General features: G+C 36.8%; 2 protein-coding genes across 2 annotated transcripts in view; both read left to right on the top strand.

Moving 5' to 3' along the window:
* LOC308687382 (uncharacterized protein) overlaps positions 1 to 24,176 on the top strand; it is a 439,906-nt gene that overhangs the window by 378,061 nt on the left and 37,669 nt on the right. The gene's annotated exons all lie outside the window — the stretch shown is intronic.
* Positions 1 to 24,176, top strand: part of lrrk1 (leucine-rich repeat kinase 1) — a 102,562-nt gene that overhangs the window by 69,169 nt on the left and 9,217 nt on the right. The window contains exons 26-32 of the mRNA XM_081393904.1: positions 479 to 676; positions 1,381 to 1,658; positions 5,170 to 5,364; positions 7,915 to 8,066; positions 12,872 to 12,989; positions 14,345 to 14,461; positions 19,724 to 20,604. Coding sequence (XP_081250030.1) covers positions 479 to 676; positions 1,381 to 1,658; positions 5,170 to 5,364; positions 7,915 to 8,066; positions 12,872 to 12,989; positions 14,345 to 14,461; positions 19,724 to 20,604 — 1,939 coding nt within the window. The remainder of the gene's footprint in view (positions 1 to 478; positions 677 to 1,380; positions 1,659 to 5,169; positions 5,365 to 7,914; positions 8,067 to 12,871; positions 12,990 to 14,344; positions 14,462 to 19,723; positions 20,605 to 24,176) is intronic.

The following is a 24,176-nucleotide window of genomic DNA, read 5'->3' as shown; positions in this document are numbered from 1 at the left end:
GGGAAAGGTCAGTATGCGTTATGTAAAACCTGATCCTTGACCTCTGCTCTTTTAACCTCACAGTATGTGCTGCCAGCACATCCAAGACAAATAATCAATATACAAGAAAAAACATCTGGCCTATTTCTTTTATTATTTTATTATAATACAGAACAGTAGCAAGTATTAAAGAATAAAATAAGACATGCCATAATTTTCAATACTCTAGAAATACTTTTGGCAACAATAAATTTGGATGTATTCATTTTTTCATTTATTCGTATATATATATATATATATATATATATATATATATATATATATATATATATATATATATATATATATATACACAGAGATCTTTGTAAAGTTCCAGATTCACATGCTTATGTGTTTTCACTCATCATCGATAATTATTCCATAACCTGAGGTAAAAGTCTGAGCTGAACTCTTCAGGCCTGCAGCTTAATAATACCATCTTGAATGTATCTCTTCACAGACACCATGGTTAAGCACCTGCAGTCCATGGACGCTGCCAGGAGCTTCTCAGAGTTTCGTCAGGAGGCCAGCATGCTCCACTCTCTGCAGCACCCGTGTATCGTGGCTCTGGTGGGCATCAGCATACACCCGCTATGCTTCGCCCTGCAGCTGGCGCCGCTGGGCAGCCTCAACACCATCCTGGAAGAGAAAGCGAAAGGTGACACATTGGCACAGAAACTGGCCTGTATTTTTACATTTATACTAAATGTATAAAGATCAGCCTTAATGATCAGGCAATATTATAATTCATTATACATTTGTTATAAATTTTGATATTTAAATATAAACACACACACACACACCCATTGTTCTATATATTTTTATTTTTATTTATATCAATTTAGCAGTTTCTTTCAGATCTGCATAACATTTTTCAGACAATGTAGTAAATATACCATCAGACTATTTTTGTGAGACAATTGTTTGTTAACATGTTATGCTTCAGTCTTTTAATGGTGTCAGACTTGAGCAAACCTTAAAAGAAAAAACTGCTCCGATCCTCTGTGCCACATTAAGTGGTTCAATAAAATTTTAATTATCTAAAAGTTACATAAACAAAAAAATGTATCATCATTTATGTTAGTGTTGGTTATTGTTTGAATTTTAACTATTCCAATAATGATTTTGTGCTTGAATGGTTTAAATTACATTAAAATGCGCACACAGGAACCAATAAGCGGAATCGAAATGCGTGTTTCTTATCAAATCACTGTTTCTAAAATGGAATCGGTTCTCAATATCCAACCTTAACCCTCATGTCATAAAAGCATTATAAAAGTAGTCCATACAAGGTCATATCATGGGTTCGTCTGAGAAACAAACTGAAATTTACATCTGTCCTTTCTGCTTGACTGTCCTAAGGTTCTCTCTACATGCCGCTGGGCCACATGCTCACCTTCAAAGTGGCCTATCAAATCGTGACAGGCCTGGCATATCTTCACAAGAAGAACATCATCTTCTGTGACCTCAAGTCTGACAACATTCTGGTGTGGTCTCTGGACGCGGAGGACTCTGTAAACATCAAGCTGTCCGACTACGGCATCTCCCGGCAGTCCTTTCACGAGGGAGCTTTAGGGGTCGAGGGCACGCCCGGGTACCAGGCTCCAGAGATTCGGCCTGGCATCGTCTATGATGAGAAGGTACCAAAGGGCTCTTACTGATCTGATGAGGTTGATTGGCTGTCAAACAGCCACCAAACTAGCTTTTAGTGTATCAGTAAAGCTCAAAGTCTGTTTACTGCCTGAATTCTAATTTAATTCAGTTTCAAGGGTCCAGTCTTTAATATCTGGTCTTTAAACTCCATGAGTCAGCTGTCATGACCATATAATGCTGGTTAACCACTAGCTTTTACACAATGTGTGCAACGATGCCAGAAAGGGATGTTAATATGAGTATTTGCAAAGTACTGCATGTGCTTTGAGAAACTTCATCACAATTTTTAATAAGCTTCACATACTTTTTCTTTTTTTTTAAGCTCTTCAGTGCACTTTTTTAAGTGTTTTATATATACATTTATCTATTTGACAGTCCCGCTCTGACTGTTATCTGATAATTGAGCCCCAGAATACTTTTTAACTGGCTTTTCTCAAAAATTGTTATGCTGTATCTGTCTTACTTTTATATACTATAATATTATTATTTTAATATTTTGAATTAGGATTTATATTTTGTTTTGTTTCATTTTTATATTTTTTAAAATATTTAGCTCGATTTTTTTATTTTATTTTTCATTTAAGTTTTTGTACTCGTGTAAATAATTGTGCATTAGTGTCAGCTGATCATGATCATGATTTTTGCCATGTTTTTACAAACTGAGGAACAAGTTGAAGTGATCTTCAGTGGTAATCGACAGCACGCCACAGTATCTGTCAGTAGAGCTTAACTTGTTTTAAACCAAGAACATTCCTTTCATTTGTTTGTCTACTTCACGAAACCACATTCAGTAGTGAATCTGAGAGCGCTCTGTCTTCAGGCTGTTTAGAGAAGTTTTCTTTGAGATTGCATATGCCTCCCCTGACTGTCGACATCTAGGGATTTTCCTTCAAAGACGGATTTGAGATCCAATGAGTATTTTAGGTCAATTCACGGTGGCTGATTTGTTTTCCAGTTTGGTTTGCTGAGTATGCATGGATCATGTCCAACAGAACAGAATGAAATCTATTACAATGTTTCTAATGGAATTTGTATGACCGTGTTTCCTCAACTTTCATGCAACGTCATTAGAGAATGACAGGTATTCCTAGATGTTTTAGTTATAGGAACACAGTGGTGTCCTGCATACTGGTCAAATTTGTTTTGGATTTTTTGTTCTTCACTGGTTTTTAGGTCCAGATGGAATCTAGATGTTTTTCTACATATAGTTTTTGGAGGGAAATCTACAGAATCTGCAGAAACATGATTTTGTTTTTCCAGTAGACTGTTAAAAACACATCCCATGCATCCTGCGTCCTTTAGGTTGTGTTGCAGTCTGACAACAAAACAGCATGCAATTTTCACAAGTGCTTTCCAGTTTTGTGTGTAGTATGTATAGTAAGTAGGTGGATTGTGGGCAGCTGTAGTGCCGTCTGAAGATGAAAATCCAACCTCCTACGCATACCACAAAAGTCTGAGACTGCATTAAATCTTATTTTCATGTATTATTTGAAAGGTGAAAAAAATTTAAATCTAAAACAAATTTGAAATACAATGAAGAGGAAATATTTAAGCTTATATTTCTATTTCACAAATCAAATCTGCATTAATTTTCATTTAAATTATGCTGATAATATTATTTTGGGCCAGATTTACTAAACGGGGCAAATTAGCGTGAGAGCGCAATTCCAAAACAGCACAGATGGGAGTTCAGCGCGTGATCTGCTGACGACCCGCAAATTAAAAGAACACAGACGCAGTCTACCAAGAGCAGTGCAAATTAGCATCTAAAAAATAAATAATGGCGCAAACACCAGTAAATATACAAGCGCAAACCTTAGTAAATCACCTTGCGTGATTAATTTAAATGCTACCATAAATTTTGCATGGAAAACGGAAAAGGAAACTCCTACAAATTCATATGCAAGCTGCAAAAAGAACTGTGCCCACGCCTTTTCAGTGCAAATTTTTCACTGCGTGTCTTTAGCAAATCCTGACAGTAGATTTTTAAGGCCGAAAGAGGGTTTGTGCCATAGCAAGCTGTTAGTATATCTGGCCCTTTTTAATGTGAAATTTTTTTTTTTATATATAATTAGAAATGTATTTGGGCATTTCTTCTACAAAAATAACAAGGAAAGACAGATTTATAGATATTTTTTATAAATTACTTGCAGCCAATAGAAAAGCACTAACTAGGAAAATGGCTCAAGGAAGACACACAAGATAAATATTAAAATCCCCCACAAATGACAATTTTCACTAAAACTGAAACAATGACCTTTTCATTAAATCACTATACTGATAAAATTTCATCATACTGGAGGAAATTAAGCTTATATAATAATGAAGAACTGGGAATTTTTATTTTATTTTTGAGGACCTTATTTTGGTGACCTTTACATTTTTACATTTTGTTCTGTTTCTTGTTTTTTATGCTCTTTGAAAAGAGGACAAAATTGAAATGCTAATCAGAAGCCTTTTTTGTGATCTCAGACTTTTGGACCCCATTGTGTTTCATGGAAGAAAGGTCACATAGGTTCCCTTGAGTATAAACCAACAGGAATCATTCAGTGGTGTTTCTTCTGTCTCACTCTGTGATTGACAGCTTGATCTTTAGATTAAAGTCTCCTAAGAGGCATTTTAATTGATCAATGATTAATGTAATTGCTAATCAAATCATTACCGTAATAGCCTTTTAACGTGAGATATCTGCACTCAAGATTGAGAGAAAATAGTCTCTGTAGATCCGCCGTTTGTGTGTATGTGTGTGTGTGTCAACTACAAACTATTTCCTGCTCTTTCACATGCCTGCTCTGTGATGTCATTTCAGGCTCCCGAAACTGAAGTGAAATGTGGAAGCATGCCTTTTTCCTTTGTGTTGGCAAACCAGAGCGCTCTAAAAATAAGGTCCAGGATTGACACGGCTCTCATCAAAGCTCATGTCCATTTATAGAACTGACTTAGAAAGACGTTTAATAAAAATATGTCACCGTCTCCAGAGCATCTGTCGAATCAACCCCAGGAGTGCATGACGTACATGCTGCTGTGTCAGTAATGATGACTTCATTCTTCCTTTTGTGAACTCATCCTTTTCTTTTCCATCTCTCCTCCCTTCTAGTCTCGCGTTTTACCACTGGGCACCGCATTTGTTCTGGGCAGGAATACTCACACTTACACTGCAAAAAATGATTTTCCAATACAAATATCTAAACGTTCTGAAACCAAGATACATTTACTTGAGAAACAAAATAACTTAGGGTATTAAGTCTTGTTTACTGAAAAAATGTACTGGACAGGAGCGAGCCCAGATGTTTATTATTGTTTTCATTTATCAGATTATTTCACAGCCAGAAAGTAAAGTGAAATATACAGTTCGGCTTGTGGAGATGTAGTTACCTTCCCTGCAAAATGGGAATTGCATGGAGCAAATTGTCTGTAAATGGACCATGGGCCACCTGAGACTGTTTAACAACATTACTGTGGATTGCTTTTAAATGACTGTTGTCATCTGTGATTCAGGTGGATATGTTCTCATACGGCATGGTTCTATATGAGCTCTTGTCCGGCCGCAGACCATGCATGGGTCAACATCAACTCCAGATCGCTAAGAAACTATCTAAAGGACTCAGACCAGCGCTGGGCACCCCAGAGGAGGTGCAGTTTCACTGTCTGCAGGCGTTGATGCAGGAGTGCTGGGACACCAAACCAGAGAAGGTACATCGTAGTTCTGTCTTTTCTTAAAGGGCACCTATTATGCCCCTTTTCACAAGATGTAAAATAAGTCTCTGATGTCCGCAGAGTATTTATGTGAAGTTTTAGCTCAAAATACCCAATATATAATTTTTTACAGCATGTTTAAATTGTCACTTTTTGGGGCTGAGAAAAATGCGCCGTTTTAGTGTGTATCCCTTTAAATGCAAATGAGCTGCTGTTGCCGGCACAGAGGGCGGAGCTTCAAGAGCTCACACTCAGTGTCAGGACAATCTCATCTCACAGAATGATAATATCAAAACAGAAACTCTCAGTAGCGATCTTCATTTCGACCTGGAGTCGGACAATAATGCCCACAGAGCCAGAGAATATATGCTGTATGGAGATAGAACAGGTATAGTTTAGTTTAATTACGGTTATAACTTGTCATCTGCTTTTATTCACTATTAATACAATCCTGCTGTAGCGGACCCCGTCCGAATGATGGCCAATAATATACTGATGAGTTTTCTGAAGTTTATTGTTCATCACACAAAAGATGAAGCGTCAGTTTTACTCCAGAAAATCACAGTAAAAGCTGAATAAACACAGTATAAGAAGTGCGCATTAAAGTCTTATCCATAAACTCTCTCTCTCCCTTTCATTATCATCAACACACACAGCAAATTACACAAAACACTTGTTACAATTAACAGTAAACAAATATATACACACCTTTTCAGGGGGTGCTTAATAAACTGGTCAACTTTACATCCGCAAAACAACTCAATGAACTGTAATAAAGTGCACGCTTTCCCTTTCATTACTGCCGTGACCAGTAACGTTAGGCCTGTTGCACCGGAGACTGTAAGCTGAATCACAAACAGTTGGTACAGATCCATCCTCGAGTAACAACGAGAGGAAATGACGACTGCTATGTTCATTCTTACATCTTATAACAAAACATCTCATTCGCTTAGAAGACATTATTGTTTAAGGCTGCTGCATCATTGAAACAATAGCGGACTGTGTTTAGCTCACTCAGTGCAGGTCTATGCTAATACGGTAGTGTCAGTCAACAGTTGTGGGAGGGGCTTGTGCAAATCTACGTCACTTTGCCCAGAATCTGAAAACGGCTTGTTCTGAGACATTGCTTATTATTTATGGGAATTTAAAAAAAAAAAGCACTGAGCTGATTTTTATTATTACAGGGTGGTTGTGTACACACACTGCCTTTACACCATGTAAAGGTGAATTTTGCATAATAGGTGCCCTTTAAAGTGCCCCTATAATGCTATTTTAAAGGTTACTCATTTTGTTTTGGAGGTCTCGCACAATAGGTTTACTTGCGAGTTGCGTTCAAGTTCAAAAAACAATTTATTTTCTCATAATAAATATTGCAGCATCAGCTCTTTTCTCACAGTGTCTGAAATGGTTCAATAAGGGATTCAGTTTCTCTAAGCCCCTACTTTCCAAGAGCCTACTCTACTCTGATTGGTCAGATGGCCCAGTCTGATGTGACTGGTCTACCGCTTATAACGCGGAAACAAATAGTCGTTTTTTTACAGTATGAATTTGAGCCAGAGTCCTCACCCTTTGGAAGTGCATGCATAGTAGATTTGCTTTCACAGCGCAGATAACATCTTCTTCTCAACGTTTTGACAACACAAACTAAACTCTTCCAGGTCTCAGCTGCTACTGTAGTGTTTAAGGGCGTATCAAAGTAGATGTTGTGTGCGGGCAGCCAAATAAGACCATAGGCTAGCATGGAAGAAAGACTAAAGTTACTGACGACTAGTTTCAGGGAGTTCAGGAACGTTTTTCTTTTTGAAAGTCATTTCTTATTTATCGTGCACTGACCTTTTACGTTTATAAATGGTAATAAATAATAAACTACTAAGTTTAAACATACACACTACTTGTAAGGTATTATCCAAAAAAGCATAATAGGTCTTCTTTAAAGATGCTGTCAGTGTGAATGCCTCATAATATTAAGTTGATTGCATAGAGAAAAATACTTCCAACCAGTAATTTTGGCTTGGGATAATGTCATTAATTAATTTAGTTAGCTTGTGATAAATAAATAAATCTGTTTATGTAGATAAATAAAAAGTTGAATATTGCATTTTTATTTGGGGGAAAAAAAGTTATATTATTGAAGATACATTTTTCAAATGGAATTTTAATTTATTTAATTTAAAATAATATTTTCATTTAGCAATGATTCATTAAATTCACAGGTTTACATGGCAATGAATTTACTTATCAAATATATTCAAATAGAAAACAGTTATTTTAACTTGTAATTATATTTCTCAATATAACTGTTTTACTGTATTTTTGATCAAATAAATGCAGCTTTGGTAAGTATAAAATACTTTTCAAAAACATTAAAACATTTTACCAACCCCAAACTTTTGAATGGTATTATACAGTATGTCATAATGGTTATTGTCTTAGTTCTTCACATACACCTGAGGCAAAAATAGTCATGTAGGCACATTTTAACCTGCAGATGTTGTGAAATAAGGCATGTACTATATCTAATAATGTCCTGTCCTCCTGTGGCTTTAGCGTCCCCTGGCCGCTCCTCTCATGAGACAGATGCAGGATCCCAGTTTTGCTTGTCTCAGGTACCTGCTGTCCTGCCAGGAACACAGTCAGCTCTTCTTATCGCCGCTGCAGGGCCACAACGCCGTATTCTGGGATGGAGACAAAGACGACAGGTGCGTTCTTGGGAATAGAAGCATGAAAACATGCCTTTCTTACATTTTCACTTGGCATTCCTTGTCAGATTGTGCTGGTATCATTAAGGTTTGTGCATATGTGAAGTGTTTGCAATTTTAGATTTTGTGGCTCTGTTCCAAAACCTGATAAGCTGACATCCTGTGTCTACTGCCTACAAAGCTGTCTTCTAAGGCAGCATCCTAAATGAAATATAAGGTCCTAGATTGCTGATTTGGCATGCTCTAAATAGGCAGTTTCAGCTTATTTTAAAAGAGTTCAGAGTCAATATGCTGTTAAACTACTGGCAATGACTGAAACATTTCCAGTTGACTAACAGCATTCATTTAGTTTGTTAAAGAAGCGATCTGCCACTGGAATGTGTTGTTTGTTTGTTTTTTAATCATGCTGAGCGTTCGTTATCGCTGTTATCAGTGGCGGAAGACAACTGTGCTCTCTTTGCGCTTGTGCACTTCACACAGACGTGCGCTTCAATCTTTCGCCCAACGCCGTTGTGGAGACTATTCGTTCTGGTGAAATAACAAAATGCACACAAACATGTCCATCCTCTTGATATACAATCACTGATTAACCTCTTTGGCTTTTAATGGGGAAAAAAACTATACAAGAGTGGATTAGAACCTACGGAGTTCTACAAAAGTTCTACAGACCATTATGGTATAGGAGCGTTCTATGTAAATTAATGCATTTATTCACTGATGTGAAGAATCTCTAACAATATTGTATTATAGTAGATGTAAGGATGAAACTATAACGTTAAACATGAATTTTATGTCGATTAAATTAAACTCAATGTACTATTGAAATTGATTTCTGGACATTGTAATGTTATTGTTTCTCCCGCTCCTGTCCCACCCACTTTTTAAACAAAGTTATGCTGCTGAGTATGAATTTATTTATATATTTTTAATTACATTGAACATTCTATTCTAGGTTGTTAATGAATGAGTCTTAAGTATATTTAATATAGTTAATTTACATTTCTCTAACTTCATCCCAGTGTAGTATTATTTATGTAATATTGTAGTATTTATTAATATTTTTATTTAGCTTTTATTTTTATATTTACAATTTTAGCTTTAGTTAATGTATTGTGGTGTTTTTTATATTTCTATTTAGCTTTATTCAGTTATTTATATTTTAGTTTTCAGTAATTTCAGTACTTAAACTTATTTTAATTCAGTTAGTTGCCAAGGCAACAAGTTTGTTTGTTTGTTTTATTTTTAAGTTTATTTTATTTCTGCTTTATTTCAATTAATGAAAATATTTGTAAAAGTTGAATGATTGTTGTATACATCACATTGTATGATAGGATTACCTTCTCCGTTATGGATGCACCTGGGAATTTAGCCAAAACATGAGGGTTTTGGAACAGCTTTCGTGTCATTAGTGCTCCTATGATGCCTTAAAGGTGAACTAAGTAACTTTTTTTACCTTAACTGAACAGCTTCGGAGTCATTGGATGGTTATATTACTTATTTCGGGTTGAATGGTGGTCGTTTCGCACCCCCCTGGTGCCCGTGAGCGGAAAATACGCACTTGCAACTTTGAGCCGGCGGGCCGCTGGCCGCCGCGTCAGGAAGTCTCGCATGATATCAGGTCTCGCGATGTAAACAATTGCTTTACGGCCAAAAGAAATCTGCTAAAATGCTGTCATTATTGCGCTCCCTCACGCTGTCCGAACCCGAATGAAGAAGACGTTTTAAAGAATGTCCCATCTGCTTTGATGTCGTTGATCTACTAGCCTCTGGTGTCTGAGAATCACCAACGAGTTTTTACAACAGTGTTGTCAAATATCTATTCCGAAGCTGTGGGGGGAGCTCTAGAGAGAAACCTGCGAGCAAAAAGCGAGAATACAGCGAAGAAATCCCGAAGCTACTGAGTGCTGCTTTAAAATGCTGCCTATGTATGCAGCTCACTAGGTTTTGGAGCAGGTATTAAGTAATGAGACAGAAAGGCCAAAGAAAATGAAATCTCAAAGAACAGGTTTGCACTTTACAGAAATGGCCCTCGTTAAAGTTGAAAAAAATCAATTATTAAATTAGTTCATTTCGTCTGTAAAGCAGTTCTGCAAAAAATATTATATCATCGCTCCGGCTCAGTTCAGTTCTCATACAACAGCATCAGTACAGGCAGATCAGTAATATTTTTGAATATTACAAGCCCCCATACCAGCCCATAATCAACCCTTTCACTCCATTTCCCTCATTTAAATGCTCACCCGTTATTCTATTTACCGCCAATTGCTCTCCTTCAGACCTCTTGCTCACTCATATAAACACCCTCATTAAAATCATTCAGGAATCTCATTTTCCAGCTTCCCTTGACGCTCTCAAGCCTCCTTTCAAAAAATGACTCATTTTAATATTCATGAACATGTGTGTATATATATATATATATATATATATATATATATATATATATATATATATATATATATATATATATATATATATATATATATATATATGAACTTCTTATTATGCATGACGGCCTAACAGGCTGATAAATGCCCTGCCATCTACAGCTGGCCTCATCTGATCATTGGCTGCTTTGTTTGTGAGCATTGGATCTTTCTACAAAACACTTAGACGAAAGGCTTCACTTTTATCTTGCAGCGCAGGTGTTTGCAATTACCATCTGTGCCCGTCATCATGCCAAATGGAGCCGCTGTAGTCGCATTGGAGGTTCCTTCAATACCTCATTGCGGGCAGAACAATGAAGGCTTTGTCTTGCGTTAATCGTCATATTAGGCCGTGACTCCTACCTACCTAGTGCCCTACTCTAAACATGGGCGTGAGTGCTTACAAATACAGACAGTATGCTTTGAGATGGTTAAAAAAACAGCTGGAAACAATATCAGGAGATTTTAAAATTCTGTTTACCAAGTAAATTGTGAATTTTCAAGGAAATAGTAAAATATAATTACATAATGTATTATTCATTACATACAATCAATTTCAAAAGTTGATTAAAAATAAATCAAAGTGACAGTAAAATATTGATAATGTAACAAAGAGTTTATATTTGAAATAAATTGTTCTTTTGGACTTTCTATTTATCAGTATTCGAAAAATCCTGATGAAACGTATCATGATTTCCACAAAACAAATAAATTCAGATTTGGTGAGTATAATAGATTTTTTTCAAAAACAACCCCAAACTTTTGAATGTCGAGTTTGCTCTGCTCTGTAATATTTCATTGGGTAGAAATGTATCTTTTTAGCTGTTTGTGTAGATAGCAATAATCCTGTAATCTACCAAAAACTGTAACAGTCATGGAAATTCATTTAGAAAAAGAGTGGAAACCCTGCTGAGCTGGTTTAGATGGTCTCAACTGGTTTAAGTTGGTCTCTCATCTTGGCCAAGCTGGGCAGCCACATGGTCTCCCAGTTTGACCAACTAAAAAGTGCAAATAAACTGTCCTAAAACAGGCCAAAAGACCAGACTGGGACACCTAATTAGTTTTTCTGGACTTTAAGTTGGTCCATCCTGGCCAAGCTGGTGTTTAGAAGAAAAGCCCTCTAAAAACTGGTAACAGGCCAGTCTGACCAGGCTGGGAGACCAGCTAAAACCAGCAAACCAGTTGGAGGTATTTTCTTTTCAGCAGGGAAGACAACAAGACATCAAATAATTGGCACAAACCAGGCAGTAAAAACTCCATGTGGGATATGAGATCTAATGCCCCCCTTGATCACTGGATACCAGCAATATTCTGTAAATTATATTTTAAGTACATTAGCTTGAGCTTGGCCTTATTCACTTTGTCACAGCAGCCTTTATTTGTCCAAGTTTGACATTGCCAATTAGATTATTGCGGCTTCATAAGCGAAAAATAAAAATAAACAACTTGCTAGGGTATTTGGATCAGAAGCGTCCATTGTTAAATTATGGAGTGTGTTCTGACAGATTTAATCATTTGGGTCCTGTCACAGTGCGCAGTCAGATAAATGACTCGGCTGATCAAGTAATGAATCAACTGACTGATCTAAAACTGCACAACGCCCCCACGCTGCTGAGAGCTCTGCACCCGCATAATAGTATAATGTATTATAAATGTTTAGATTAAAGAGTGCTCATAAATCAAACCGTGCATTAAACTCATTTTGGCTTTGTAACATGTATGTCCGTAAAAAAGAACTACTCGGAACATAACAGCCAGGACTTGAGTTATGTTTATTAGTGGCGTCAAGCATCATTATTGCTGTGTAAAATATCAAGTTTTAAAATTAATATTTCCAGACCTTAAAGAAAATTATTTAAGTCATCAAACAGTCATGGAAATGTGAATATAAAGGAATAACACAGAGACTTGTGCGCATACTCAAACTGAATTGAGTAAGTAATCACCTGTCAACCACCCCGAACCAAGGTAAAACTAATAAATAAAAATGATTAAAAACTATAAACCTATTTAAAACACACAACAAATTACTATAACTAATTACTGTTACTAATTACTAATTATTACTAATTACTAGTTATTACTAATAACTATTACTATAACTAAAATGAAAGTGAAAACAGAAAATATAAAAAACTATCTAATTCAAAATATAGAAACTGCATAGTAACCATCCAAGAAAATCACCACTCGCATTTTCTTAATGTGGATTTTATATCTGGTGTGTGTGTGTGTGTGTGTGTGTGTGTGTGTGTGTGTGTGTGTGTGTGTGTGTGTGTGTGTGTGTGTGTGTGTGTGTGTGTGTGTGTGTGTGTGTGTGTGTGTGTGTGTGTGTGTGTGTGTGTGTGTGTGTGTGTGTGTGTGTGTGTGTGCGTCTTACAGGAACTACACTGTTGTAAACTTGGCCAAGGGGCAGGTGGAGGTAAAACGGATGTCATGCCCGGGAACACGTCTGAGCTGCCAAATAAAGATGGAGAACACCCTGTGGACCGCCACTGAGGTGAGCCTCTGGGAAACATGGCGCGGCTCGCTGTCAGTCGCTGCATTCTGTTCAACAGTGCAGAAATGTTACCAAGGCAACAGCAATAATGGATATACAGTGTCCTCAGGCTCTCACAGTGAAGGAGATGTGTTGTAATTAATGTTTGTTGCTCAAGTTTGGTTTGTGATTTCTTCACCACTAGCAGGATAGCAAACATAATGACTGTTTTCAAACAGGTTTCCTAAATAGATTCCTCTGCCTCAAACTCACACTATTAGTTGACACTGCCTTGTTTTTAATGCCTGTAGGCTAAGATTTTACTCAGAAAGCATTATATTCATTTTTAAATATTAATATTTATGTTACAAAAGATTTCTATTTCAAATAAATGCTGTTTGAACTTTCTATTCATCAAAGAACACTGAAATAAACGTATCACAGTTTCTACATAAATATTAAGCATTACTGCTGTTTTCAAAAATTAAAATAATTTGTATAAGAAGAAATGTTTCTTGTAGCAAATCACGATATTTCTGAAGGATCATGTGACACTGAAGATTAGAGTAATGATGCTGAAAATTCAGCTTTGCATCATAGGAATAAATCACATTTTAAAATGCATTCAAACAGAAGATAGCTATTTTAAACTATAATAATATTTCACATGACTGTTTTTAATGTATCTTTAATCAAACAAAAGCTGCCTTGGTGAGCACAAGAGAACAAAACATTAACTAAAACATTGAAAAACTTTTGAACTGTAGTGTATTTGATACTTCTGATAGAGCCCAAAATAAGTGTTTAAGTATTTCAACATAAAAACATTGTCCTTTTAATTTAGTTCATTTTGTTTTACTGTTTTAAGTTTGACTGACTAGTTTTTCTCAAGCATTGAAGTGTAAGAATACATCTTCAGAAAGCACTTTGTAATTATGGTGTTAATTTTGGTTCTTATTCTGATTTCAGTTTTAAAAAAATGTAGTGCCTCAACCATTATTTTAGTAATTTTGAGGAAGAAAGAATGTACAGTAATTGGATTACGGGAAAAACAGAAAAGTTCTAAAGCCATCTTTATACTGCAACCACCATCTTTACTCAGAAACCATTTGAAATAGCACATACAGTTTAGCAAGAAAAGACACATAGATTTTAATGCAGCACAATGGCAGCATGTACAGATGATATCTGTGGTTTTATTCGGTGGAAGACTGTTGATCCAGAACCACCGGTGAACCCAAATATCATGAATTTCATTTGGTCCCAGTATTTTGTGTTGAAAAAAAAAGCATTTCTCGATTCCCAACCCTATTTGTAAGTGAGCACAGCAGATGAATGGAGATGGTTATCTTGATACCTTGTTGATGTTTCTTCAGGAACAGGAAGTCTTTATCTACAGCCTGAAAGAGATGTGTCCCTTGAGTCACCCGCAGAAACTGCTCTCCTGTCCGGCTGTGGTAACCTGTCTCTTTTTACTGCCCGCCAGGAAAGAGGTCAGTGCCCCGACTTGCAGTCATTGTCATGTAAACTACGCTTCTGTTATCATGTTTTTTGCTTGTTTTGTTTTCTTGGTTTAGACATCCAAAGTAAAAGGAAAACTGTTTACGTACATTATACAGTATACATATATGCAGTTATTATTTTTTATCTCAACATGACAGAAAAGTAATATCTGCTATTTTTGGCTGGCAGGGAGGTGTTCTGTAAGTGTGTGTGTGTGTGTATGTGTGTGTGTGTGTGTGTGTGTGTGTGTGTGTGTGTGTGTGTGTGTGTGTGTGTGTGTGTGTGTGTGTGTGTGTGTTATTCGTCTCGCTTTTGAAGTAGCTGGCGTCCAGGTGTTCCCACTCTCCCTCTCTTCAGCAGACGTCCTAATGACATATTCAGTCCTCGTCGCTTCTCCAAACATTTTTATTTGAGCCTCACTCTTTTTGAAGTGCCCTCGGTTCCCGCCATTCATTTGCTGCTGGTTTGGGGCTGTCAGGGCGGTTTTAGGGAGGAAACACTTTTTGATATGGGACTTGGACGAAAAAATGCATGTGAAGGTGAACTAAAATATACACTCACCTAAAGGATTATTAGGAACACCTGTTCAATTTCTCATTAATGCAATTATCTAATCAACCAATTACATGGCAGTTGCTTCAATGCATTTAGGGGTGTGGTCCTGGTCAAGACAATCTCCTGAACTCCAAACTGAATGTCAGAATGGGAAAGAAAGGTGATTTAAGCAATTTTGAGCGTGGCATGGTTGTTGGTGCCAGACGGGCCGGTCTGAGTATTTCACAATCTGCTCAGTTACTGGGATTTTCATGCACAACCATTTCTAGGGTTTACAAAGAATGGTGTGAAAAGGGAAAAACATCCAGTATGCGGCAGTCCTGTGGGCGAAAATGCCTGGTTGATGCTAGAGGTCAGAGGAGAATGGGCCGACTGATTCAAGCTGATAGAAGAGCAACTTTGACTGAAATAACCACTCGTTACAACCGAGGTATGCAGCAAAGCATTTGTGAAGCCACAACACGCACAACCTTGAGGCGGATGGGCTACAACAGCAGAAGACCCCACCGGGTACCACTCATCTCCACTACAAATAGGAAAAAGAGGCTACAATTTGCACGAGCTCACCAAAATTGGACAGTTGAAGACTGGAAAAATGTTGCCTGGTCTGATGAGTCTCGATTTCTGTTGAGACATTCAGATGGTAGAGTCAGAATTTGGCGTAAACAGAATGAGAACATGGATCAGGTTTCCCACGGGTCCTTGAAATCCTTGAAAGTTTGTGAATCTGAAAAAATGTTTTCAAGGCCCTGGAAAGTTTTTGAAAATAAACATACAGAGAGACAGGTCCTTGAAAGAGCTTGAATTTATTTCGATGGTCAGATACATGGTCAGATACACTTTTTCCACCGTAATGGTTCTGTCGCTGTTACCACTTGTCCATTCTCAAAACGTATAGTGCTGCGCGGATCGCGGCTAATCCGCGGGTCGGGCGGGCCAAGTAATACAAACATTCCATTCCACTTAATCGAAGGTGGATGACAGATAAATCATTAATGTGTTGAGTTTAATAAAAACACGGAACTCTCATCACGGTAAAATGCAATGAACGTGCGTGACTCTTTTACTTTCGTTTTCAACAACGTAATTCTCTTAAGGGAAAACATATCAGGGCTCGACAATAATGCTTGTCCGGGACACGTGTATTTTTTTTTTTCTTTTTTTGAAAGGGAAAGTGAGAGAGAATTGTAGGCCTACTATTTGCCCGACCAGACAAATGCCCTGATTAAAACAATTTTTAGTATAAAAATACAAAATAACTAGGGAATCACCGAAAACGTGAGGATGATTCTGTTTTATTTAATTTAATGTAAGTGGCGATTGATAGCCTATAGTTGATAATAATATAGGCCTACTACCTAACCTACTGACGGTAACAATGTTGCGCTGTTGAGGCTCGCACAGTTATTTATAACACTATTAAGAAACAATATATAGGCTAGCCTAGGCTACACACGACCAGAGAGATGTTTTCCTGAATGCCATCAAGATTGAAACCGAGACTGATTTCATAACAGTTCAATAAACAAATAGTTAAAATTAAGTCACTTACATTTTAGACGCAATGACTGTTTTTGTTCTGTTTCAGCAGCGAAAATAGTTCCAAACAAAGATCATGCACCATCGCGCATCTCACAGCAACACTTGTTGCATTACTGAATAAATCAGCCGTTTGAACGAATCGTTTGAATGACTCAATGACTCGCTCATTAAGACGGTCGCCTGCCGCCTCCTACTGGCAGTTTAGTTTCATAAAGTATCATTCTTTTCAACATTTCTTATTTGTATATTCAAAAATATTTTAAATAATCTAATTTAAAACAGTTATAATTTTTCAATGTCAATTATTAAATTTCATTGGTAACAGCCTAGTGTCTTACTATTTTAATTTAATATATTGATCAAATTTAAGAATTTGAAATGAAAGATGGAGCATACATTTAATAAAATTAGGGGGAAAATGTCCTTTATAAAAGGTACAAAAAATAGTGTTTTCAAACAGTGATGTAATGAAACATTGACAATTTAAGTTTGAAGGGAGTAAAGCATCTGTTTAGGCTATTAAGGAAATGTAATTTTACCAAAAGAAAAACTTTTATTTTAAATAAATGTTCATTTTTAATCAGCTTACTTCAGTGTGATGTTACCATATTATCATGCTTAACACTGAGAATTTGAACAATTGTAATGTGATGATCAGATGCAGATATCTAAATCAAAGAATATCGGCGGTTTGCGCGTGGATTATTTATTTTTAACAGTGGATTCGGGTGACTCAAAGTGCACCAGATTAATGAATTTATCTTTAAAATGTACAAAATTTTCTTACGGGGGGGCATGCCCCCGGACCCCCCTAGAGTATGGACCCCTTATTAGGATTTTACCACCTCCGCCTCATTTTGAGCCAGGAAAAACCCTGGATACGTTAAGTTTTTCCGCATGAGGTAGGCTACTTTGTGTTGTACGTTGCAATGACGTTCACGCGCGCATGAAACTACCATGGTACCTCAACGTTTGTTGTTGGAAACAACAAATGTGTCCCCACATTAAGTCCTTGGATTTGAGGGTATTGGACCTGGAAAGTCCTTGAAAGGTCCTTGAATTTGAAGCTGACCAAGGTGTGGGAACCCTGATGGATCCATCATGCCTTGTTACCACTGTGCAGGCTGGTGGTGGTGGTGTAATGGTGTGGGGGATGTTTTCTTGGCACACTTTAGGCCCCTTATGCCAATTGGGCATCGTTTAAATGCCACGGCCTACCTGAGCATTGTTTCTGACCATGTCCATCCCTTTATGACCACCATGTACCCATCCTCTGATGGCTACTTCCAGCAGGATAATGCACCATGTCACAAAGCTCGAATCATCTCAAATTGGTTTCTTGAACATGACAATGAGTTCACTGTACTAAAATGGCCCCCACAGTCACCAGATCTCAACCCAATAGAGCATCTTTGGGATCTGGTGGAACGGGAGCTTCGTGCCCTGGATGTGCATCCCACAAATCTCCATCAACTGCAAGATGCTATCCTATCAATATGGCCCAACATTTCCAAAGAATGCTTTCAGCACCTTGTTGAATCAATGCCACATAGAATTAAGGCAGTTCTGAAGGCGAAAGGGGGTCAAACACAGTATTAGTATGGTGTTCCTAAAAATCCTTTAGGTGAGTGTACAGAATAAATGTTTTGTATTGTTAGACAGGATTTTGTTTGGTTTTAGTATGACTGTGTGTTTGTGAAGATTCTCAGATATCTAGGTCATTTAGAAGTTAAAAGCAGCTTGACAGATCACAACAGAATTGGATGATGCATTCATAGGCACATTAACTCTCATACACAATCTACTAATCTTGTCCCTAAAAATGACTTCTTAATGAGTCTTTAATTAATTAACTAAAAAAAAAAAATATATATATATATATATATATATATATATATAATATTAAATTATATTTAGATTATAACAAAAAGTATTATGTTAATATATTAAATATATTTAAAAGTATAAATGTTTAAAGTGTATTGTAATATTTTTTACTTTTTTTTCAGCAAAAAAATTGTATAGAGTTTTGCTTCTCAAATATACGTTTTAAATGTTTAAGATTTGTTTTCATAAACTGAATCTTGAATGTGTATTCTGTCATTTTTACTTATTTTTAAACTTGTACAAGAGGAAAATCTCCCAGTGCAGTAAGACAAAAAAAAACAAACTCTTGTATTAAAGCTCTGAAAGCAAATCCTAATATCTTATGCATTGTTGCTTTCCAAGTAGATCTTGTTTCAGGGACTTCTAGATATTTGAAGTGGAAAATTAGACAAAAGTACTTGAGAAAAAGCTCAGCTATTAAAAAATAGCACAGACAAACTTGTTGTGTGTATGGCCTCTTATTCTGTTCAGATAGTCGTGTTTTTTGTTGCTTGTGATATTTGTATGACATCATGACATGTTTTTGACATGTCTCACAGTATATTTAAAATGTTAAACAAATTAATTCTTACAGATAAAGTGTGATTTCTGTACAAATAGTGACACCAAATGGAATTGCAGAATGACTTACTTCTTACTCTATAAGCTGCACATGTTTGTGGGTGCAGACTTCTGATGTTGCTACAGTATAGAGGAAAAATGTGTGTGACAATAAAGCTAGATGACTTGAATCAGACTCAAAGGATCATTTCAATTGAGTTGAGATCATCCATATGTACATTAGTTATCAGTATGGAACAGACGCGCTGAGAAATCTTGTTTTGAAATATGCAGCATTTCAAGCTTGTGGGGCATCAAAGGAATTTCCACATCTGCATTTTTATTTTTGACAACTTGTGATCTCGAAATGATGGAAAGTAATCTCTACAATTGATTGATTTTTGAACTGAGTGTTCAAAGTGTTTTGGAAATCTAGTTGAATATAGTGTTTATTTTTGCATTTCTGTTCTGGTGTCGTTAGTGGTGGAGATATTACAAACTTTTTAAGTTTTATGTTTCATAATTTTACTATTATGTTATGTTCAATTATATTATATTATATTATATTATATTATATTATATATATATACAAATAGTATTTTCGCGTGTGATAAGTGAAATAATCTGCCAGTGCAATCAGACAAAACCACTCGCAATAAAGATATTGGAAAATGTTTACCTGTTATTTACATTACAAATGTTTTATTTACGTTATGTCTCTTTTTCAGTCTCTCCCTCAGGTGTTTGCAGGCATGTCTGATGGTCTCATAGCGGTTTATTCTCTGGTAGATGACATGCCAGTGGACGGAGAGACCTACATCTGCTCGCACACGATCAACCAGCGTCTTCTGAGTATGGACGACTCGGACCCTCGGCAGCGGCCGTACCCCGTGCGAAGCATCGTGCCCGTGAGCACCGGATCAGAGGTGTGGTACACCAACGGCCCTGGTGTGCTCGTCATCGACAGTCTCACGCTTCAACCCATCCGCCGCCTCGACCCGTATCTTCCGCCATCCTGCGTGGTGTCCATGGCATCGTCCTCCAGCTGCTGGGGCGAAGAGGCCGTCTGGTGTCTGGACAATCACACCAACACACTCCTGATGTATCACGCCGCAAGCTATCAGATCTGCGCCACATACAACTGCAGCGACACCAATCCACTGCGTGACGTTTTCCCCGTGGAGAGACCGGCGGGCATCATGACGCCCATGAGCCCTGACGTAGACAAGGAGTCTCTTCCGCTCAACCTGGAACTAGTGCAGATAATGGTTACGCACAGCGAGGACGCAGGAACACAGATCTTGTGCCAGCAGGACTCGCTGGATTACTGCTCCATGACGTCTTCCGGGTTCAGCTCGGAACAGCTGGATCAGAACGGGGATTTGGAGCAGGGCGGCTCGTCGGGTCTTCCTCACATCGAGCGCTCTAGTTCGGGACCCCTCAGCTCTTTGACTAGCTCCAGCAGTATGCCCTTTTCTGTTGCAGTTTCACCGGATTCAGTTCCATCCAGGAGCGCAACAGATCCTGAACTAGCGGATCCAAGCTACACACCACTGCAGATGAAGGCCTTAAACATCATTCCTGTCAACAGCACCATCTGGGTTCCCAGGTACGTCTAGCACTTCATCATGACAATTATGACAAAAAATAAATAAAGATTATTTTCCTTGGTATTATTGTTGATTAATAGAATTTAAAAATACTTTATTTGTGTGTTATTTTGATGCTGTCATGCCACAAGGCCAGACTTTTGAAAATCAAATATTAAATAAATTAATAGTTTTATTCACCAGGGATACATTCATTTGATCAAAAGCGTTTGGGGTTAGTAAGAGTTTTTGAAAAGTCAGAAGTCTCATATGCTCACCAAGGCTGCATTTATTTAATTAAAAAATGCAGAAAATTGTGAAATATGTTACTGTTTTCTATTTTACTGTATTTTCAAATGTAATTTATTCCTGTGATGCAAAGCAGAATTTTCAGCTTCTTACTTCAGTTTCACATTACTTTCATTCATTCTCAAAATCAATTGTTGTATGTGTTTATATTAGTTAATGCACTGTGAACTAACGTGAACAAACAATAAATAATTGTTTCTATTAACTAGAATTAACCAAGATTAATAAACATATATTGTTCATTGTTAGTTCTCGATAACTAATGCATTAACCAATGGTAAAAAATAAATCTTTATTGTACAGTGTAATAAGACATTTCTTATTATTATCAATGTTGAAAACAGTTGTGCAGCTTCATATTTTTTTGGACTGACCCCAAATCTTTGTACAGTGGTGCAAATATAAATGCAACTGGAGTAGATATACTGCTCTATTCAGTACTTTTCATGATTAGCCTAGTTGATCATGTAATCATAATCTTGTTTTGTTTTCTGATTAATTGTGCAGCCCAATCAGACAATACAACTAACAAACTTTGAGCACATACAAAACATACAAGCATTTAGCACAGCATCTCTGCTGTTAAAGTTGGAATTTCAAAACTGACCATGTATATTTTTATAAAATTCTTTTAACCTCGTAATCTTTTGTTGTCAGATAGCTGTTTCAATTAGAAGTACTTTACAGTACAGTAGTAAAATCGGTCGCGTCTATTTTGTATTTCATGCTGACTTTAAAACACAGAGGCATTTTAGACATCCTTGAAGCCTAACCTGATTTACAGAGGTTGAACATGCTCTTGGATCAACATTCAGTCAGCCACTGCCATCTGATTTTAGGGGTAATGTTTGTGTTAGCGTTAGCAGTCCCGTTGTTTCTTAGGTGGGGCAGGTTGTTTTGAGCAAATCACCTGAACCTAGGGCTTAGTTTGAGCCTAAAACAACATGATTGCAGTCGTACGTGTAGAATTAGATCTGTGATTGGGCGATCATTGTCCTCTGGTTTCAGACTATGATAAATGTTGTTCCAGGAGCGATAAAAGAACATGTCCTGCTGGAGTTATTCATCAATTAAACATTTGGTTAAAGAGAGCTTAAGCACAAGATCAAGGGCAGAATGAAGTGTTATTTCAGAAGAGCACATTAAAATGTCTCTGTTTTATTCATGAATATACAATGCATTATAATTTCAGCGGTTTATAATTTGAGCAGGACTTTATTCTCTTTAACCCAGACACCACCGTGTAATCAGGTCACACAGGTGCCTCATATTGTGCTCAAAGGAAACCGAGGTGCCCAATAAGGACATTGATTTATAAAAGAAGCTTCCTGCAACTTATAAACTAGGTTAGGTTAGTTCACTATTGTATTATAGTACAATATGTATATAATATGTAATATAAGTGTACAATGTGTTAATTTATTAAAACAATAAAAGAGTAAATCGGCAGATATTATTAATTAACGTTCATTATTATAAAGGGAACTACAAATTATCTTTCACGGTGTTGGTTGATGCCAACAAAAATGATTCATGCAGTCCCTATTTAAATGGATTAAGTAGACGTCTGTTTTGCAAATGTAAGCAGATTGAATGCATTAAAATCAAGTGATCTGTGAACTGTTGCATTAGCTCATTTTAATTAAGCAAATTGAACAACCAGGCAAAAAAAAGGCATATATATATATATATATTTTTTTTTTTTATTATTATTTTTATTTATATATATTTATGTGTGTGTAGGCCTATATGTATATAACTTCTTTTCTTTTCTTTTTTTGCTCTATAAGTTAACTATCTTTATCCAGGAATCACAAAATGACTGGAAAAGTGCATTCCAAGAATTAAAACAAATTAATTTGTTGTCTTAAAATAAAACAATTGGTCAAAGACACCTGAGAGCCTTGATAAAAGCTGCTTGGAAGATTTTGTTTATAAAAATGAACTTTTAGCGGCTTTAAATGTGTTTAGTCGCTTGGGAGATACTGTTCAACAACAGACAGAGAAGCTTATGTGTGTGATTGTGAAGTGTAAGATCAGCGCTCTGATCACTGACACACTGAAGTGGACAAAATGGCAGCAGCTTCTTTTTTTTCCTTTTTTGTGCATCCTCCTTACCTTCATTTCACTTTTTTTATTTTATTTTTTTATTGTCGCCAAAAAATTTAACTAGCTTTGTATACTTTTTTGATTATTTTAAAATAGTTAATTTATTAAAAATTGTAATATTGTTGACAAAAATTTTACTAGTTTTATTCATTGCACGGCCAAAAAAAAGTCGCTGTTTGTATTTAACTCTTTTCCTGCCAGCATTTGTTTTTAAAGGTGCCAGCCACCGGCAGCATTTTTGATCATTTTCACAAAATTGTCATGGCCCCCAGAATATTTTGTTATATGAATATCTGAACATGCAATATGTAACAGATCCTCAACTTTTAAACCAAAAAAAAACTGTTTTATTCTAGCTAAATCTTTTTTTATCAACACTTAGTCTTGAAGTTTCATTAACAAAAAAATAAATAAAAAAATTTAAGCAAAAACCTGAAACAGTAAAACAGTAAAAACACTGAAAGCCGGAAAATTCCGTCAATAGCGGGAGTTAAATAGGCAAATGCTTAAGAGTCTATGCTTGGGTCTTTCTAGCATGTTATTGGTTTGGCAACAGTTCTTCTAACCCTAATTGATGGAGTGTGTAGCTTTTCATTTTTTTAAACAAGAATGTAGGAAGACACATCATGGCCTTATTCCAGGATGACAAATAGATTCATCAGGCTCAGATTGTGAAAGAATGGTTGGGAGGGAGTGTAACCGCTCCTACTGACCCGCTGCTCCGAGTGTGATTCAAACCGTGGGATGCGGGCGCTCTAACAAGGAGGCTAAAGACTGCAGACTCTAGTGTCAGCGGCTAGAGCGCCTCTTGAGATCAGGGGAGTGAGGTTTACATGCACTGCGACTACTGGCCTACGACAGTTACAGGAGTATGAAGAATCATTTTCACACATGAATTGGCACTTCTGAGTCCAGACCTTGAATTTCAGTCTTTGGGATGTTCTGGAGTAGACTTTACAGAGAGCTCGACTCTTGCATTGTCAATACAAGATTTTGACCAAAAATGTATGCACCTCTTGATGGAAAATATGTATGATGTTATTTCCATCAAGAGGTGAGAGAAAGTCGAGCACTCTGTAAAGTCTACTCCAGCACATGAATGAATTTATGGTATAGAGGTGCCAATTCATGTGTGAAATTGATTCTTCATGCATTCAATGCCCAACCATCCTTT

The sequence above is a fragment of the Scardinius erythrophthalmus genome (genome assembly GCF_964197995.2).
Source record: "Scardinius erythrophthalmus genome assembly, chromosome: 2".
Classification (NCBI taxonomy): domain Eukaryota; kingdom Metazoa; phylum Chordata; class Actinopteri; order Cypriniformes; family Leuciscidae; genus Scardinius; species Scardinius erythrophthalmus.
Note: the sequence above shows the minus strand (reverse complement) of the source record. Positions and strands in the feature narration are given on the sequence as shown.